The sequence below is a fragment of the Pinus tabuliformis genome, chromosome 3_1, assembly GCF_031772625.1.
Source record: "Pinus tabuliformis cultivar Carrire ecotype Pingquan chromosome 3_1, CPIR1, whole genome shotgun sequence".
In the NCBI taxonomy this organism is placed as follows: Eukaryota; Viridiplantae; Streptophyta; class Pinopsida; order Pinales; family Pinaceae; genus Pinus; species Pinus tabuliformis.
In genome coordinates this window covers 782,005,197-782,026,277 of record NC_142301.1, presented here as the reverse complement: position 1 = coordinate 782,026,277, position 21,081 = coordinate 782,005,197, and the positions used below count along the sequence as shown (strand labels likewise).

General features: G+C 34.2%; 1 protein-coding gene across 22 annotated transcripts; it reads left to right on the top strand.

The window, feature by feature from the left end:
* Positions 1 to 3,008: 3,008 nt before the first annotated feature.
* LOC149189735 (uncharacterized) lies at positions 3,009 to 16,496 on the top strand. Of its 22 annotated transcripts, none has more exons than XM_089411913.1 (11): positions 3,013 to 3,310; positions 3,480 to 3,640; positions 5,955 to 6,043; positions 6,196 to 6,245; positions 6,363 to 6,403; positions 6,704 to 6,861; positions 7,045 to 7,112; positions 15,330 to 15,454; positions 15,646 to 15,732; positions 15,826 to 15,918; positions 16,091 to 16,496. In XM_089411913.1, exons 8-11 carry the CDS (start codon positions 15,407 to 15,409, stop codon positions 16,286 to 16,288), a joined length of 426 nt encoding a protein of 141 aa, XP_089268039.1. In that variant the 5' UTR covers positions 3,013 to 3,310; positions 3,480 to 3,640; positions 5,955 to 6,043; positions 6,196 to 6,245; positions 6,363 to 6,403; positions 6,704 to 6,861; positions 7,045 to 7,112; positions 15,330 to 15,406; the 3' UTR covers positions 16,289 to 16,496. The 22 variants fall into 22 exon arrangements, 21 of the variants coding, with proteins under 21 accessions (XP_089268039.1, XP_089268029.1, XP_089268037.1 ...); XM_089411903.1 differs by having other exon boundaries at positions 6,529 to 6,861; XM_089411911.1 differs by lacking the exon at positions 5,955 to 6,043 and having other exon boundaries at positions 6,529 to 6,861.
* The last annotated feature ends 4,585 nt before the right edge of the window (positions 16,497 to 21,081 follow it).

Genomic DNA, 21,081 nt, shown 5'->3' with positions numbered 1-21,081 from the left:
GGTTGAATTTTGGTAGTAACTAGTTTTTGGTCTAATCATATGTATTAACCATGTTCTTTATGCTACAAGTCTAATTGTTGGGACAAAATTGCTCTTTCAAATAAGTTGCAAAAAGCATATAAATGGAAGAATAGCGATGACAACTATTTTCATTGTCCAACTGTTCAGTATATCATGTATGAAAATATTCAACATTTTTATAAACAATGGATTAGAGGTGAGTTTGTAATTGTACATAATGTTTGGATGATACATAAAAACAAAGTTTGTTTCATTGATGTGGTTAGGATCTACTTTGGATACGAAACCCTAGGTTTGGAAGTATGCAAATAATGAATTTGGTTTACCTTTGATAACAAATGAAATTTTATTTCTTTTTCCTCGTAAAACCAAGGAAGATATGGCAATAATTCTCGTTAGAAAACTACTTCTTGTTGAAGGTTTATAATTGGTTGCAAAAGTTCAACAACTGGGTATAGAAGTTTTTAGTTGCTATTAGGGAAACATTGTGATTATAGGTTTTAGCAGACATAGATCATTCTTGGTATTTGATTCACTTTGAGAATATAAGTACACCAAAGTGGATTAGGTTATGAGTGGATTGGCAAAGCAACCCTTATTTGTTCCTTTTAGTTTTTGAGATATCTCAAGTTCAACTAGTGCTAGTAAATGGTTTCAAAGATGTTTGCTAGGGTTTTTCAACAAGGTCACTAGGTCCCAATGTAACATAGATACTTCATATTTGTTGAAAAGTAAAACCCCCACATAGCACTGAATAGATCATTAATGACTACCTAGAGAACTTAGACTAAATTAATCGTGGAAGTAAAAATTACAACCAAATTAATCATGAAAGTAAGAACTACAATTGAAAAAAACACACTTGGTAATATACTAGAATTCATCCTCGCCAAATCCAAAGTTGATGAATAATATGTTAAATCTTTAATGAAACTCATGAAAAATAATAAGCATGTTATCGATATAAGAGTGCATGAACTTGCTTAATGTATATTTGTTAATTGGAGATGATGAATATCTAAATAAAGTTGATGAATAATATGTTAAATATTTGATGAAACTCATGAAAGATGATAAGCATGTTTATCCATATAGGAGTGCACAAACTTTCTTAATGTGTAGTTTACGAGAAATTTTTCCAGCGTTAATCACAAGATATATCATTTGTTTAGGCGTTTCGAACCAACCAGTGTGGTTCATCGTCAGGACAAGTTGAAGAATCAGATCCAACTTTGCATGTTAAATAGTTTGAGCAGAGGGGATATTTGCACCTTAGCCTTAACAACCCTTGCCCAAGATGAATCTATTTAATGGACTAGCTTGGATATGTTAGGTCTTGGATTTCCAGAGTACCCAATCAATGCTTAACTCCCTAGTCCTAGCCAAAATTCACTCCTATTGAAGAGACAACTTGAACAATCTTGCTAATAAGATTAACAAGTTCGTTCCTTTTGATTGATTTACAACATACCTTAATGCCTCTCTTTTCTTATCCTCCTCTTCCATTCTCTAACAAAAACTTATTAATCTTATATCATAAACACTTTATATAGGTAAGCATTGTAATCATTTTCCTCAACTCACACGGTACCTTTACACCTCAACCCATATAAGTGGACCCAAGTCCATGGCACAACCCATCACACTCTAAGATGGTTCTAATTGTCTCCTCAAAACTAGGACATAACACACCTTAAATGCCAAATGGTTAAGTCATCCCAAATTTGTGGGATTTTTTCCTTCATGGAACACATTCTAGCTAGTGTTGATCAAACACAATGCACTAACACCACTAACACACACTAAAAGTCCTAGATACCCTTACGCTGTGGCACACACCCAAGCACTTCGACTGCACCTCCATAAAATGCACCTTCAACTTTGGATGTCCCAAAATAGTAATATCCTAACCCAATATGGCCTACTTGTTAGATTTGTGTAGTTCCCTCCTTATCAGATCCTTGCACCTCCTTGCACTCCATGGTAAATCTACTCTAATGGTCACCTTCCAAGTTCCAACACTTCCTTTCACATCATGACATAACCACCGATATACATTACAACAACCTTCAACTTCTTTAGTGGGTTGCACATCTATTTCACATTTCTTCTCCATCTTACAAAGTGGTAGTGCCAAGGAGAGAGTATCAAGTTGAATCAAGGATTGCTCACTTAGTACCACTACTAAGTTGCCTTCGTGCAACTTGTCAAATCCCTTAATTTTGTTTCACAACTTCTCATAGGGCTTAACTTGCTTGTATACACTTCTAAGTGAGACTACAATCCCCCAAACTCTCCTCTGCAACCCTTGTTAGAGTCTTCTTAGACGTGCAATCATGCCTCAAGCTGAATATAACACTAGCATCCCAAATGTGCATGCTCATTCCATCTTTTAATGCTTCGCTGAAACCACATTATGACACTGCTTAAAATGAAATGTTTACATCTTAAGACAATGTACCTACTTTGCTTATGACAATCTAAACTATGCAAGTGGCTAAGAGAGGACTATATTTTCCCAAGATGAAAATATAGGGTCTTACAACCCCATTCACACAATAATTTTAATATATTTCACCCGAAAAAAGATACATACCCTACTCCTTTCAAATTTATCATATAATTTTAAGAAATTAACACTTGTTATTAACTATTAAATAGACTTACTATATATTCTCCTTTGTTTGCACCCACCTTATATGTAAAAACATATAAATATTTTCAATACAACCAAATTAAAATCATATTTTTCCATTTAAAAATTATTAAATTGAAATTAAAAAAAATTACACCTAATAAACTTAAACAACAACCGTAAAATTATATTATTATTATTATAAATATTTTCTAACCTAACCAATAACCAAAAACATTATATAGTTACTTCTTTAGTGATGTGAAAATAAAAAAAATGTATTTATTGTTTTAATAACACCTAATAAACTTAAACAACAACCATAAAATTATATTATTATAAATATTTTCCAACCTAACCAAGAACCAAAAACATCATATAGCTACTTAACTAGTGATGTGAAAATAAAAAGAATGTATTTACTGTTTTTCACTATGAAATTAGCATTTTTGAAAAAAGGTAAAGCTTTACTTTTCTTTACAAAACCCCTCCCAACCCAAACTTCATTTACGTTCTAGAACAAGAAGGAGGATCTGTTCGCTTTTCGCAGGGCGGGAGCGAAAACGAGATTGCAGAGATTTGTGAATTAGGGTTTCACCAGTAGCAGACACTCGAACCCCACGATCGGTTCTTCAGTCCATTGACGGCGCCAAGGTATGTTCCATTTTTAACTTCAATGGATTTCCACCCGCACATTCAGTCTTCCACACAGAGAGGAGTACACGCATTTCAGGTTTCTGGTTCAAAATCCAGTGTGTTTTTAGCAGCCACTCTTGTATGTTTAGGTTTTAATCTCTGTGCTGCAATCTGTTACTGTTTGCAGGGATGGCGCTGGCATTTGATGAGTACGGGAGGCCATTTATCATAATAAAGGAGCAGGAGCAGAAGACCCGAATCAGAGGCTTAGATGCTCATTATATTTACAGTGGCTCTCCGGAAGAAATAAAAAGGCTCTATCTGAAGCGCTTGAAAAATTGAAAGCAGGTAACGGATACTCAAAACCACTCATATCCACCATGTTTCTTCTTGTAGTCTATCCCCCAAATACTCTGAAACTAATTTGAACAACAAATTTATGCTGTTTTAGATAGAACCTCCTTGTAAAATCGTTACATGGGTTGAACTTGACAATATTTGTTTTATGTATTTCACTGATCTGCTTAGATTGCATTGGTAATTTTGCATATTCAATGTTCATAAAGCAGTTTTCGCTTTTGTTCAATTAATATTTTCTTTGGCCTTGGGTTTTCACCTTTAAGAGGAATTTCAGTTTACACTTTGAGAGAGTGAGACTGAGATGACATCATGTTGAGCTAGACTCCATATTGGATTGAAAACAGATTTAATTTAAGTCAAGAAGGTTGAAAGCAAGTTTTGTAATCTATAAATTTCATGTCATATAATTCATTTACGTAATAAAAAAACAGAAAAAAATAAATAAGCCTTGAGGATTATTGCAACACCCCATCTTTCTGGCGCCATATCTTGATATTTAGTGCACAAATTCAAGCCCAGTAGGAATAGTTCCAAAGCTTATTCAGAGGAGAACAATCCAGAAAAACTATTTCGCTAAAACTACAATTTATAATAACAGAGATGGCCTTAGAAATTCAAGAGAGGCATGCTGTAGTTCAAGGAACTCCCATAGTGCAGCCAACAGATGAACTTTTTTGGTTCAGTCGTCCTAAACTTGTTCTTTTCTTGATCCATTTCACTCTGTTCCAGGTATCAAAATGCTTTTCACACCAATGCCTCATTGACAAATTCTATTTTTGAATCCTGTTTACTGAATATTCATGGAAATGACAATGCTTTGATGGTTAGCAAACTTACCTTATGTTCTGCAGAGTGCTTTCCAGCTTGTTTTCTTCTTGTGGATATGGGTAAGCACTATGTTCATTTAGTAAAGAATGAACTTTTGCATGTAGAATCATTGGATTTACTATTATAACAATGGTAACATATTGCAGTGCTAGGTGTTTTAAATCAATTTTAGTTTACACAGCTAAAAAGTTTCAATTCTGATCCCTCTATGCACCTTATTTAAATTTGACTTCATTCTTGCAGTACGAATTTGGCATTAGTACTGTAATTTTATTTATTTATTGGAACTGTATAGGCTCACTTGACCCCAAATAGCAATTTTGATTTTCGTAAATATATCAAGAGGTCATTCGATGATGACTTCAAGAGGGTGGTTGGAATCAGGTTAGTAAAGATTTCACTGTTCACAAAATCTTTGGTCTTCAGAAATAATATTAGGTTTCCTTCTTGGGCCTTGCTATGTCAACTTCTTGGAATGTTTTGAAAATCCCCTTGAATTTTACCTAAACAGAGGCCTTTTGATGCATTATCTGCAGTCCTTCCTTGTGGCCTTTTGCTATAATTTTTTTGCTTCTTAATGTGTATGGTAAGTCTTCAAGACTCATCTCTCCCGCCAAAGACATAATTTTGCATATTCATAAAGCATTTTTCGCTTTTGTTGAATTAATATATCCTTTTGCCTTGGGGGTTTTCACCTTTAAGGGGAATTTCAGTTTACACTTTGAGAGAGTGAGACTGAGATGACATCATGTTGAGCTAGACTCCATATTGGATTGAAAACAGATTTAATTTAAGTCAAGAAGGTTGAAAGCAAGTTTTGTAATCTATAAATTTCATATCATATAATTCATTTACGTAATAAAAAAACAGAAAAATAAATAAGCCTGGAGGATTATTGCAACACCCCATATTTCTGGCGCCATATCTTGATATTTAGTGCACAAATTCAAGCCCAGTAGGAATAGTTCCAAATCTTATTCAGAGGAGAACAATCCAGAAAAACTATTTCGCTAAATATGTACATTAAACACTCGAAACGTACAACATAAAATAGGGCTGCAGATTTGCAACAATCTGAATTTCTAAGTGAGTTTTTGGAAAATTTAACTCCCATAACATTTCGTCCTTGGAATATTGTCTCTGCTTTCTCTATTTGTTATTAATATAATAATAGAAAACAATGGGGTGATCATATTTATTTTTATTAACTATTTGATTTCGATTTTTCTGAGAATGTTTTAATTTGAATGTTTTTAATTTGGAATTTGTTTGCAATTCTAGTAGGTATTTAATTATAATTTTGTTACCATTGAAGAATTCATTGAGGAAAATAAAAAATTGAAATTCCAAAATTCACTATTGGAGATACAAGGTAAAAAGACAAATTTTCCACATCTCAAAATCAGCACCCACATCATTTGTATAAGGAATCTGATTAGTACTATAATTTTATTTATTTATTGGAACTGTATAGGCTCACTTGACCCCAAATAGCAAGTTTGATTTTCATAAATATATCAAGAGGTCATTGGATGATGAATTCAAGAGGGTGGTTGGAATCAGGTTAGTAAAGATTTCCCTGTTCACAAAAGCTTTGATCTTCAGAAATAATATTAGGTTTCCTTCTTGGGCCTTGCTATGTCAACTTCTTCGAATGTTTTGAAAATCCCCTTGAATTTTACCTAAACAGAGGCCTTTTGATGCATTATCTGCAGTCCTTCCTTGTGGGCTTTTGCTGTAATTTTTTTGCTTCTTAATGTGTATGGTAAGTCTTCAAGACTCATCTCTCCCGCCAAAGACATAATTTTGCATATTCATAAAGCAGTTTTCGCTTTTGTTCAATTAATATTTTCTTTTGGATTGGATGTGTTTCTCTGAGCAGGATGGTATGCGTACTTTTGGCTCTCTTTTGTTCCCTTAGCTGTAAGTAAACAGAAGCCTTAGACTAATAGGATTGTCTTATTGATGATGTGAGTTAATGGCCTGGAAAGTTTGTTTATTGATTGAATTCTTCGGGCTTATTGCCATTCGATTTTGAAAATGCACAGACGGTTTTGTTGGTCAGCACAAAACTACAATTTATAATAACAGAGATGGCCTTAGAAATTCAAGAGAGGCATGCTGTAGGTCAAGGAACTCCCATAGTGCAGCCAACAGATGAACTTTTTTTGGTTCAGTAGTCCTAAACTTGTTCTTTTCTTGATCCATTTCACTCTGTTCCAGGTATCAAAATGCTTTTCACGCCAATGCCTCATTGCCAAATTTGATTTCTGAATCCTGTTTACTGAATATTCATGGAAATGACAATGCTTTGATGGTTAGCAAACTTATCTTATGTTCTGCAGAGTGCTTTCTAGCTTGCTTTCTTCTTGTGGATATGGGTAAGCACTATGTTCATTTAGTAAAGAATGAACTTTTGCATGTAGAATCATTGGATTTACTATATAACAGTGGTAACATATTGCAGTGCTAGGTGTTTTAAATCAATTTTAGTTTACACAGCTAAAAAGTTTCAATTCTGATCCCTATGTGCACCTTATTTAAATTTGACTTCATTCTTGCAGTACGAATTTGGCCTGAGATCTTGTTTTCATGAGAGGTTTACTTTCATCATAGTAAGAATTATCACAGGGTAAGTATGCAACAATAGACTAGTGTGCTAATTTATATTTTTTTGGGTACATGTAAAGGACATTCTAACTTCCGAGCAAACTTCATCATTTTAACTGTTTGTTTTTTATTTATTTAATATCATTATCTCTTCTTTTACTTAGCACTAGTTGATTGTTTTGCAGCTTTAATATGTGTAAGGAGAATATTGAGAGTGACCTAATTACACATCTGATAAGGATTACCTTGGGTTGCTTGTGTTTGTGTCTAGGGTTGCTGTGCAGTTTCTATGTAGTTACATCACACTTCCACTTTATGCCCTTGTGACACAGATCAGTCTACTCCATGTTCATTGAAAATACAATCAGTTTAGGTGTTTGACAGGATCGATTGAACTTGAGAAAATGCTGGCTTATATAATTACAAAAAAGGAGAGTTACATCGTCCAAGTATCCACTTAGTATATTCACCTGGTTTTTTGGTGCAGAAATAGATTAATCAAACCCTACATTGTGATATTAAATATCTTACTTGTACTGATAAAATTAGAGATAAGGTGTCACCTGATAATGCATTAACACAGTTGTTTAATGACACCACTTTTGATTTTTTTTGGTTGATTTTGCCCAAAATATGAGTAGAAATTGTTAAAGCCAGAAGCCTTTTGATTAAAACTCTGAAATATCAAGCTTTTTAGAGAGTACAAGTCTTTTTGGTACCCCAAAAGCGAGCCCCTATTCCATTACAAACGAAAGAATGTATAGACCAACATATTTCTCAAGCTGTTACAAGTGTTTAGAAAATAAATCTAACAATAAACTAAGAATGAGTAAAATATCTGATCAGTGGCAAGAGATCTAGAAAATCCTTCCTTGATTACTGAATGGTTTCCTTTATTCCTGTGATGGGTTGCTCAAATATTGTCTCAAAATCTCCCTTTAAATCTTAAGTAATCTTCTGCCTACTGATCCTCTGCCACCTATCTTCACCAGCTGTCCTTTATCCTATTTTGGAGGAATATATTTTTCACCTCTTAACTAAATTCTTTACCTTAACATTCTATATTCAACAAATAATTTTCTCATCATCTCAGAGCTACATTATCTACTTCATTTTCCATGTAGAATATCCATAATTAATAATGAGAAGATATTTCTGCTAGGTGTTCGTAATTGAGTTGTTCATATGTTACCTCAACAGGTCACTTACTTTTTTGTCAAGGCACACAGTCCATTCAATTAAACAGAGACAACTCCAAAATTTCACCTTTTTGTCATTGCTGGTCGTAGCTGAAATAGTTGTGAGACCACTTTATGTTGCAAGAGGCTGAGGTGCCTAAACCATATCAGTGATATCCCCATCATGAGCTTTATCTGCTGTATCAAGAATTTCTCCAGTCTCAAAACTTAACCATTGTAACATAAAATTAAATGCTACTGTAATGACCCAATCATCTAGTGAGAGAGTCATCCGGTCATAATGCAGAACTAACCCCTTTTCATGTTACAAAGGTATTGGTAACTACTTCAAACACTTGGGATCTTCATCAAGATGGTACCAACAATTAATTTTCCATATCAATGCAAATTGAAACCATGAAACTAGATTCTAAACAAAACAAGATCTCCATGCAAAGCTCTGTTTTGTAGCTTCCGACCAGGAACTAAGATCTCTAATAGAGATGCCTCAAAAAAACATGATATTGAAACCTTTCCATGATTCACTTACTGATGAAGAGCTCAGATGGTTTCACCATTTTGTGTAGAATCTACTGTTATACCAGATCCTCAGAATTTAGCATCAGATTTTGATTCAGGTGCGGTTTCTTTTTATGCAACAATTTTGTCAACATTAGGAAGAAAGCTATGTTATTCAAACATTTTCTTCAATTCACTGCTTTTCATTCCCTTGTGCACTTCTTCATCGCTCAGAATGTGAAAGTTACCAAATTGCGAGCCCAAACCTTTCAAAATATTCATAACTTTTCTACTAAGTCCACAACCTAGTTGATCTGGGGTGCCTAATCAATGAGAGAAAGCATGAGATTTTTGCCAATTCCCGACCAGCCTCCGAGTGATTAAACTCATCTGAATAATGTGCAAGTAGAAAGTGCAAATCATCATTAGTGATATTTGAAACAAGATGCACAAGAGCACTATAATTGTGTAGTAGAAAGGAAATTGGTATTCTTCAACTTTCACAAGCTGAAAAGTCATTCATATATCCCTGGTACCTGCTTTTGATTTCTTTGCTTGCATAATGACCTTTAAAACAGATCCCTAAACTTCTCGTTTCTCTTAACTCAGGTTCCTGGATTCTTAGATACATGTGCTTCTTAAAACTCTGAACAATACAGATATATGAATTTCCACCATATCTGTCATTTGCAAAATATGCAGTGTTTAAGGATTCTGCCATGCAAAATTTGAGTAGGAATTATGATGTTAATATCCTGGTCAACCAAAGAATCGAATCTATGCATTAGTGACGTATCCAACAGAAGTGCAATATGTTCATGGCTGAGGATTTTCATTCTCTCCCAAAGTCTTGTAGGTGATTTGTTTACCTAGAGAAAAATACGTTATCCAACAGAAGTGCAATATGTTCATGGCTGAGGATTTTCATTCTCTCCCAAAGTCTTGTAGGTGATTTGTTTACCTAGAGAAAAATACGTTCTTTAGAACCGACCCTACTTTTCTATCTGCTCCGATAATTGGGATATCTTAACATTTGCAAATCTCTTGCCCTCCTTGAGTAAATTTTTCCAATCCCTTGGTAGCATTGCTTTTTGTTTTGAAATGGCACATCCATTATAGGGATTTGACAGATTGTTTCCTTTTGAAGTCAATGCTACCCTCTTATTTTTGTAAGAAGTCTTGAGAACACACATACCTTCGAACCACTTCCAAACTTGCTCCATTGCTGAGGTGGTGTCAGAATTGTCGATACAAGCCGCGCCATGGCTTGAGCAGAACACAGAAGTGCCAATAGGTCTGTATGGGCTTCTCTTTGTGACACTGTCGAAGTATACTACAGGGCATTATTAAGAAGAATCCTAGAAGCCTCTTGAATAGAAAAATATGGGAATTTTCCATGCCAATATGGCAAAATAACAGTCAAAGGCTCAACAATTCCCTCAAGCGTTGCAAGAAGCATCCAAGGAACAATATCATGCTTGGAAACTACATGCAAAAGGTTTCTTGCCCAATTCTCACGATCAACTGCTTCAACAAGACTTACATCTCCCATGAGAAGGAAATCAAATGTGATACATAAGGGAGAGCTTAGCCTTACGCTCATTTCCAATATCCATAGAATCGGCCGTGACTGTAAAATGCATGATATATCCCTGGCAGGTAGAATCTGCCATGTATAGCTTCTCTTCAAATCTTCTACACATAACCTTAAATAACTATGCTCGAAATACCGTCTATATCAATGAAATATGATCACATGATGTGTCACCATTGGCATACCACCCAACAACACTGCATTATGCAAATTGCTAGCAATACTATACTCAATGTAACCAGCAATAATATACTCAATGTAACCCCTATTCAACATTTTTTGTAAAATTATGGCCGATATGAAGAAATGAATCAAGTAGAAATTCAATCTGTCTTATGAAAATGTCACTAACTATCTAGGTATGTTTTTGCTATGTATGCACCCTAGATTACACCGAACAGAAACTGATACACATCAAATATTTTACTAATCCCCTCTGCTTTTGCATTTGTCCATTTTTCTCTATCAAACATATGCTTGTCACAAAAGGCAAGTAATTGCTTATGCTTGCAGTCACACTATTTTGTATGAGACGATTTGCAATTAGCGTTACAATAATTAGTGCAAGAACAGAGTCCATTCAATAAACAATGGAAACAATTTGCATCTCTCACAACAATTCCCTTCTCAGTGATCATCGAAATGAGCTTTGTGGGATTGTGGCAACGCCTTCAAACGCGAGGTTCTTGGTAATCTGGATAGCTGATCTAGGCATTTGTTGATGATAAAAAATAAACACCAGTAAAGAAACAAAATTGCATAAAATTTGGACTTCTTTCTTCTATGCTATTGTTTCTTATGTCATTTGCATAAAATTTTGACTTCTTTCTTCTATGCTATTGTTTCTTATATCATTGCCTTACGGCGTTTCCTTTGCAACATGTGGTGCAAATGCTAGTTATAAATATTTTCCAACCTAACCAAGAACCAAAAACATCATATAGCTACTTAACTAGTGATGTGAAAATAAAAAGAATGTATTTACTGTTTTTCACTATGAAATTAGCATTTTTGAAAAAAGGTAAAGCTTTACTTTTCTTTACAAAACCCCTCCCAACCCAAACTTCGTTTACATTCTAGAACAAGAAGGAGGATCTGTTCGCTTTTCGCAGGGCGGGAGCGAAAACGAGATTGCAGAGATTTGCGAATTAGGGTTTCACCAGTAGCAAACACTCGAACCCCACGATTGGTTCTTCAGTCCATTGACGGCGCCAAGGTATGTTCCATTTTTAACTTCAATGGATTTCCACCCGCACATTCAGTCTTCCACACAGAGAGGAGTACACGCATTTCAGGTTTCTGGTTCAAAATCCAGTGTGTTTTTAGCAGCCACTCTTGTATGTTTAGGTTTTAATCTCTGTGCTGCAATCTGTTACTGTTTGCAGGGATGGCGCTAGCATTTGATGAGTACGGGAGGCCATTTATCATAATAAAGGAGCAGGAGCAGAAGACCCGAATCAGAGGCTTAGATGCTCAGAAGGCCAACATTGCGGCCGCCAGGTCCGTTGCGAGAATCCTCCGCACCTCACTTGGCCCCAAGGGAATGGACAAGATGCTCCAGAGCCCCGATGGCGATGTCACCATCAGTAAGCTTCTCTTCCATTTATTGAATCTCTATTTCTGGGTCGGTAAAACCCCTTAAAAATCTAAAAATCTGAAACTAAGTAGAATTTATTTTAAAAAACTTATGATTCGTAAGTAGCAGTTGCTTTAAAAAATTTATAGGTTTTCCGAAAGGAGTGAAATAAGCAAATACTCTGCGATCTGCTTACTCTTCCTCTAGATTGAAGAGAGTTTATCACTGCTTCTGGTAGCTTGTACTCAGCTCCACTGCTTATCCATGGGTCTATACTGATCTTCGCCTTAGCCTCATTGCAAACCTTCCATGCCAGCAATCTGCCTATTAAAGGGAATGTTATAGTCAGTACTTTCAATAATATGGATGCATTGTTGATTGACTTGTTTGGGTTTCCAATCCAGTCTTCTGCTGAATTGGGCTCAATATATCTCTGAATGTGAATCTGATTCCAGAGGTCCTCTTTTGATATTAGTCTCCACATACACTTGGCTTTTAGGGCTTTCCCGAAGGAATGATATTCGATATGTAATGCATGTGGGCTTTTTTGTATACCTTTGTTTTCTTAGCAAAATATAGTCTTATATTATAAAAAACAGATCAAGTACTGTAATTGCTTTCTCTTTGCATCCATGCTAGAAGAGCCAACATATCAGATTGGGCATCATATTTGGAATGTCTCATGTCATTCTAAGGACAAAATCCACAACAGTGATAAGATTCAATGTTTGCTTTTATTTTTATTGTGCTCTTTCCAGCTTTGTGGCTGGAATGTGTTGTAGGTCCAATTGAATCTGTATTGAGTTCAACCTGATTGTACAATGTATTTTTCTAACTTTCTACAAACGTGTTGTTTATATCTAGTATAAGTAGATGGGGGATAGACTCATGGAGTACTAGGCTTGTGCAGTTACATCCTGTAATTAATCTATTAAGATTGGTTCTGGTCTCCTTAAGTCCATATCCAGATGGGTCATGAGGGGAATGCAGAAGTTGATTTTGTATTCTTATCGGCATTGGGTCATAGATCCCACGATCCTTCATTTAATGTCTAGTTTTTGTCAATAATTAGGTTCTGTTCTTTAGATGCTCCAATCTTTAGTTTTAACTTTTAATGTTTAGTGTTCTTTTATGGTGATTATTTTTTAGTATTTAGATCCTGTAATGATCCTTCTACTATGATTGGTTCTTTTTAAATTCTTTTCTAAATCCTTTTCTAAATCCTTGATGTCAAAGGAACACAATTTCGTTATCGAGTCAGGCAAGTCTTTGTTCATTGGAATTAAAAACATTTTACGGAAATGAGAGTGCTACCAGGAAAAAATTTAGATAATACAGTTCTGTAGTTTGATGCTACAACAAATTTTGTTTGTGCTGTCACTGCCTTGTTTGGTTATTGGTATCAATTCTACTTTGGTACTGCATTTAGATACTTCAAGCTACATCATTTCGACATAAGATTGATAGGAATTCGACTATGTAGTGATTATAAAAAACACTGCTGTTTATCTATCCTATTTTAGTACTACCACACGACTTGCAATTGTGCTAAACATAAAATACGAAATAGTTAAAATTTTGATCCATTTTTTGCTTTTGTAAGAAAACAATAGTTTATTTTAACCATTGTTCCATGAGGATGTGTCCCCTATGGTGGGGTGCACGTATCCACGCTTCCCACACACCTAGGATGGGAAGATGCTCAGGGATACGTTTCCCCACGCCCCCTTTTAGGGAGACACAGGGAGACGCAGGGGGAAACATTTCCCTACTGTGGGGATGTGTCTCCCCAAAAGGGGTGCTTTTGGGCAGCTCCCCTAAAAAGGGCTAGGTGCTCCCCCTTAGTTTTGCTTGAAACAATAATTTATGAGTGGGAAAGCTCAACATTCAACCCTAGGGCCCTATTAATTGACTTAGGATGTTTGAGAGTGGTTCTGACCTCATTTTACTTCATATGGAGAAAGTAAATTTCAGATTCCACTCAAAATGCATCAGACATAACAATTTTTAGGATTTCAGGAATGAGCGAATTGCGATGTTTCCATTGGGCTCTATTATATATAAGGGTTTGGAACTACCATTTAATCAAGAGCACCAAGCCCAAAAGCACCCCTTTTGAGGGGGGCCATGTTTTGCTTAATTTTTTTTCTAGTAACTGTTGTAATATAGAAATTAAAAAAAATTATAAAAGAACCATAAAAAAAAATTAAAATTAAAAAGAACAACACATAACAAATATCAAAACCTAAACTAATTTGCAATCTCTAACTCACTCATTCGAGTTACCAAGCTTATGTCTACTCAGCTTGCTGCGCAGCACTATTTGACTTACCAATTAATTGTTGCACCTCCTCCTCCATGGCACTCCTAAAATGCTCATTGGCCATTTTTAATCGTCAGTTTTAACTTTCGAGTCTTGACTTTAGATATGGATGACCTTAGACTGATTCTTTGAATTTCACTCTTTACTTTTTTTGAGTTTGAGTTATATCAATTTACTATTCCAATCTTCAGGCTTAAGTATCTACTATAGTCTATTTTGGTTAGTACTAATTAGATTCTAGAATCACGAATTTAAATTTTAAATCAATTTAGAATCTAGAATGATGAATGATGAATTTAATTTTTAAATCAATTTAGATTCTAGAATGTTGAATAATGAATGATGAATATGGATCAATCTAGTTCATTATTGAATCTCGTGGTGTATGAATGAATGATGTATGTATTAGTATGAATAATGAGTATGGATCAGTGTATTTCATTATTTAATTCAATCATGTACGGATCAATGTATTTATCCTTTCATTATTGAATATATATATATATATATATATATATATATATATTAAAAAAAATATATACCCCCATATCCCCCTGCCCCCTAATTTTACCTAAAATTTGAGGGTACTCTCACACGCCCCCCCTGTGCATCACCCCAGACATGCATCTCCCTATCCCGGAGTCTTGGTGGAACATTAGTTTTAACTTGCCAACATAGAAGGGTTGAAAATATAGTATGACTTCATATTAAAATATGACCATGCCCTTCAAATTTGATGCCAGGTTGAAGAAGTATTTTAGGAAAAGTATTTTGAAGTGTGTTCTAGTGTTTGCCTTTTAGAAAATGTTAATCTTTTTTCAAGCTTTCTTTTCAGTTCTTATAACTGATTTGTTTGTTTTACTTTAGTGGTTTATTTATAATAGTTAAAAAGGCTTACGAGATTTAATGGAAACCTTTTATACCCACACCAGATATGCCAAAAAGACCTTAGACGTGTGAATGCCAATTTTGATGCACCGTTCATATTGTGCAGTTGTGATGTTTTTTGTTAACGATTGTGCTGAATAGCTTTGTGTCGAATGATGCAGGTACCTTCAAGACAATTTATACCACATATGGGAATCACATGAGATGGATCTAGATTTGAAGATAGAATTCTTCAAACATGTTAACTAATGCATTCAACTGTCCAATGTTCTTAGGTAGCGGTCTTGTAAGATTTCTTCTGACAATATTTGGTAACAAGAGTATTATTGTAATCATTAAAATGTTATAAATAAGATATATGAAATAAAAATTCAGGTATTGAATTTTTCATTAAACATTATTTAGAATGTATTAATACTTATAAGTATCTTAGACATGTATTTGTGTGAAAATAAATTGAATTGGTTTATGTTTAAGGACAAGGCATCCAAGGCGAGGTTAACCAAGACAAAAGTCACTCATCGTAGTGGCCATAAAGGTTTAAAAGCACTGATAACAACCTTTGTAAGTATATTAAACATGTGATATTTTTTTAATAAATTTTGTACTAGAAGAAAGTCATTGTTATCTAATTTCTCCCTATTTACTGATTGATAGGAACTAAAATATGGAAGACCTCCAAATCATTTGGAAAAGGAGGTGCTGCAACAAAAGAGATGGGTTGAATTTGTTGTTTGGATGGACTCTATGGTATGTAATCTTAGTTGGATTTCCAATATACTTTTAAACCATATTTTCATTTTATTTTTTAGTACTATTAGATATTATATCTTACCTCATTTTATGGTTAACATTGTATAACAAAAACATGTGTTGTGTTATGTAATTAATACTAACATGTAATATTGATTTTTTTTGTCAGAATGCTATAGGTAATGATTGCCAAGACGATGATCCAAATTATGTTCAACATATATTAGGAGATGATGAGGATGAGGATGAGGATGATGGTGGTGAAGGAGGAGATGATGATGATAGTTGCGGTGTTGGTGATGATGTGGATCAGAGTAATGAGGATGGTCAAGATGATCATGAGGATGATCTTGGTGGTGGTAGCTAGGCATGCACATGCATTGTTTTTTATGAAGAAATTATTGTGTAGAATGACATTGTTATGTTTAGATGGGTGTTGTGAATTTACCCTATATCAATGAGACATTTTGATTTTGTAATCATACGATGAGTTTGATTTATGTATATGTATGTTGTTAATTTATCGTAGAATAACGATATTCATGAAATATTTTGATTTGTTAATCATATTTGAATTTTACTTGTTTTGATTAAAAATAATACTTATTTTATTAGTATTATGTTGCTATTTTATACATGTTTTGAAAATTGTTAATGACACATTGTTATTTTTTTGGATGGCTGTTGTCAATTTCTCTTAAATTTCTTTACAAATGATTTTGAATTGTGATATCTGCTTTAATGATATTTAGAAACTATCATATATTTCACTATGAATCCATAAAGGGGGTCATATATGTAAAGAAAAATATACTCTATATAAGAAGTCAAATGCGGATGTAACCATGGATGCAAAATTGAAAGTAAAATTGGATGTTAAACTAGGAATTAATACAAAATGCAAACAATTGACATACAAAGTGTTTTAAATTAGAAGTGAAAAATTGTGCAATAGTTGACACAAAGAAGGGAACAAAACATGGCATACAAAAGGATATCAAATTGGGCAAAAACAAGGACACATAAATGAGCACCAAATTAGATGCAAAAAAAGACAACGACTAGATGTAAAATAAGATGCAAAGTTGAGCGTTAAAAAGAAGCAAAAAACGTTACAAATTAATATGCCAAATGATGATGCAAATAACGGTGTAAATTTGGGATGCAAACTTGGGTGCAAAAAAAGAAAAAAAAAGATGTAAGAAAAGACATAAAACAAGATGCACAATGGGACTGAAAAAAGGTGAAACCAAGGATGCCATATTGGATGTAAAAAATGATTCCTAATCACATGCAAATTTAGGTTCGAACTCAGACACAAAATTATATGCAAATGTGGACACAAAATGAGGCAAAAAAAGATGCAAATTTGGATGGTGAAAACGATGTAAAACTAGACACCAAAAAAATGCAAAATTGGATGAAAAAGTTGGTGTAAATAATGGTGCAACATTGGACACAAGTAGACACAAAAAAATGGTGCAAAAAGGGGCATAAAATAGCTTAAAATTGGATGCAAAACTTGGTGCAAAAACAAATACAAAAGTAGACGTAAAAAATGGCTCTAAATTGAATGTACCATTAGACACAAAATAAGATGCAAAGTTGGACACAACACATGACTCAACATAAGATGCAAATATAAATGCGAATTTGGATGCTCAAAATGATGTAACATTAGATGCAAGAGATGGTGTTAAAAATGATGCAAAATTGGATGAAACAAATGACGCAAAATATAGTGCAAAATGAGATGGGAAAAATGGAGACAAATCAAACGTAAATGTGGATGTAAAAAATGGTCCAAAAAAAGATGCAAAAATGGGCACAAAAATGGATGCAAAATTTGGTGCTAAATCAAATTCAACACATGGTGCAAAGATAGGCACCAAATCTGGTGCAAAAATAGAAGCAAAAACTAGTGTAAGACTAGATACAAAACCTGGCGTAAGACTAGATGCAAAAACTGACACAAAATGGATGCATAAAAAGACATTAAATTGGATTCAAAATACAGTGTAAACTTGATGCAAATGATGGTGCAAAAATGGAAGCAAAGAATGACACAAAATAGGAAGCAAAAGAGAATGAAAAATAGATGCAAAAAATGACACAAAACTAGAAGCAAAACCTGTCATAAAATAAGATGCAAATCTTGGTTCAAAATTTGACGCAAAAAATGATGCATAGTTTGGTGTAAAAAATGATGCAAAATCTAGCGTGAAAAAGGATGCAAAATCAGGTGCAAGAAAGGACGCTTTAAAAATTGTACAATAGAGCCAGATTTAGCGCCAGGTTGCTCATCACAATTACAAAAAAAATGCACTAAAATCTGGCGCTAAATCTGGCGCAAATTGCTGGTTTTGTTGTAGTGGATGAAGGGTGAGCCACTTTCCACCCAACCATAGGCTCAACTGCCTCTTTTATTCTTTGTAATTGGTCATTCCCATGCCATACCATGAAGTCATGAGGGGAAATACCTCACTCGATCATTGAAGGTGTAGTCATGAAGGTCGCTCTAATTCATCAATTCAAACTCAATAGTTTGATTAAAGTCCCACTAAGCCTAAATCCCACTCAAATGTTATGGGTGACTTATTAATTGTCCTGCATAGCAAACACCCAGAAAGAAATTATCCATTTAAGGCTATCAATGGCATAAGGATGAAGGCAACACTCTTTCATCCACACAAAGCCAACAAGTTCCCATCAAACCAAAAGAGCTAATAACATGCATAATTTTATGGGTGTTTTTTCAGCTATCTTGCACAATAAAAAGGGAGCACCTTCTCTACCACACTAGCTCCTCGATGGCCTTCCTTTTTCATTGTTGGTACTCTAGAAAGCCCACGAAATACAACTCTACATAATAACACAGGTATGGGATGCTTTCCTTGAATTAATCAAGCCAGAATTAGATCCCTCTGATCCCTCACCATGTTTTTATCTTTCTTGGGAATCTTTTTGCTTTCCATTTGTGGATGCACACAATCTCCAATTGTTTGCTTCCAAGTGATTTTCTTCTTCCTCTCTTGCATGAAATGTAATGGGTCATATCCACAAGTTCCTGGGTTAATTTAGAAGTCTCTATATGGGTATTTTGTCCATAACCTTAGATTAGGTTTGTACGAATCCCAATCACTCTCATAATTGAAGGATTTGGTTGTTAAACTATAGATTTATCCACTAATTGTTTTTCGTGAAATTGGTGTTTTAATTATTTAGTTTAGAAAAATATCTCTTTGCATGGGTTATTCAATAGTTTAGGATTGTTATGATTCCCCTTTCCATCTCCCTCTCATGGCTCATGGTTTGTATCGGGCTCCATCCATCATCAATTGTTTGGTATTTTAATGAAAACAATTACAATTACACATTGTTTTGGGTTTTGTCAATTTCATAATTACATGCCCTTGTGAACAATATTAATTGCATTCGATTACAACATTAGCAAGGAATTAAAGTAGGGGTATTACAACCTATATGTGTGAAATATGACAAGTAACCCATGAGTGGGAAAATGGAGATCAGGATTGTTGGACATTGTTAAGTTCAAATCGAGACATGTGCACAATACACCTCTCAAATTCCCCCAGTAGTACAACTCCACCAAAGAGTGACATCACTTATTTAAGAGATGAAGATAACCACCAAGGTGAAACAAGGAAAAGGCACAAATCTAGAGCATTATAATCCATTATCTGACTCAATCAATGGTCACCACTTTCACGTCAAATACATAATGCATTCACATTTCATATGAAGCAATGAATTACCTCATGTGTGTCAAGAAACATAATCGTTGAATGAGTGATTTAAGATTTTTGTGGTGAGAATGTTGAGAATGAATATTTGAAATATTAACCATAGTAGCCATTTCAGTGTCAACGTTTCAAGTCTACAACAAGACTCATTACCAGGACAAATTCACAAAGAAGAGCAAGGAAGAAGGGAATAAATAGTAAAAGGAGGGATAAGCAGAGAGAAAAGGCCAACTAGATAACCCTAATTTAAATTCTAAGGAAATAATGAAAAAGATTTAATTTGTTAAGGGAAATTTAATTAGAAATTGAGAATATTAATGATAATAATAATTATCTTTAAGACTTATATATAAGATAATGGTCAATTAATAAAGTTAATAATCATTATATTATTATAAGAATTAATTGCTATCATTATTGGCAATAATTAACTTATTACTAATAATGAAGTTCAATTAATAATTTAATAAATTTATTATTAACTAAATTAATAAACATTAGAATAAAATAAAGTCTATACTAATAATAATTATTAAAAATAAGAAAGGAATATTAATATGGTAATAATGCTTTAATTTTTATGGGGATATGGAATAATTATTAAAGATGTATGCTTTTATTATTATTAATATTACTTATTATAGTTAGGGAAGATTAAGGAAGGAATGGAAGGATTAAAGGAAGGGTGTGCAGGAAAAGATTTACGAGGGAAAGATGAAAATGAGGAAGAGGGAAAGATGAAAATGAGGAAGAGGTTTGGAGGGAAAGGTAACATGGATTTATTTATTTATTTATTAAGGGGAAGAGGGAAAGGGTTTCGTCTTGGTTGAGAGCTCTGGTGTCTTGAGTAAGTAAGGGAATCCAACTTCTACTTACTTCCACACCCCATATTTATTAAGATTGCGAGGATGCTTTATAATTTCAAGAGTTTCTCAGATTTTCCGTTTATACTGACACTTCTCTTCAGCGATTATCTTAGAGTTTTCAAGGCATATATGGTGACATGTCTTAGATGAGTGTCCTAGAAGTGAAGAAGACATGGTTCTGCTATTTTTGATTTGATGTCAGCACCATGCTCTTTGAGCCTTATTTTAAAGGACCTTCCAGTATCTCCAATATAACGATCCCCACATGAACACATGACTTTGTAAACACCTTTACGTTGGAGGTGATCCAGACTGTCTTTAACTGATCTCATCTTATGTCTTATGGTGGACAAGGGTTTAAAAGAGGTTTCAATATCTTTCTTTCTGAGAGCCTTGGCAAGTTTATTAGTGACTCCTTGAATGAATGGTAGATACGCTTTATTGTTGGAAACTTGTGAGGTTGTTGCAAGGGGACTTACTCCATTTTTGGTTCTAGCCCTTTTGATGGTTTTAATGATGTCCTTGTTTTT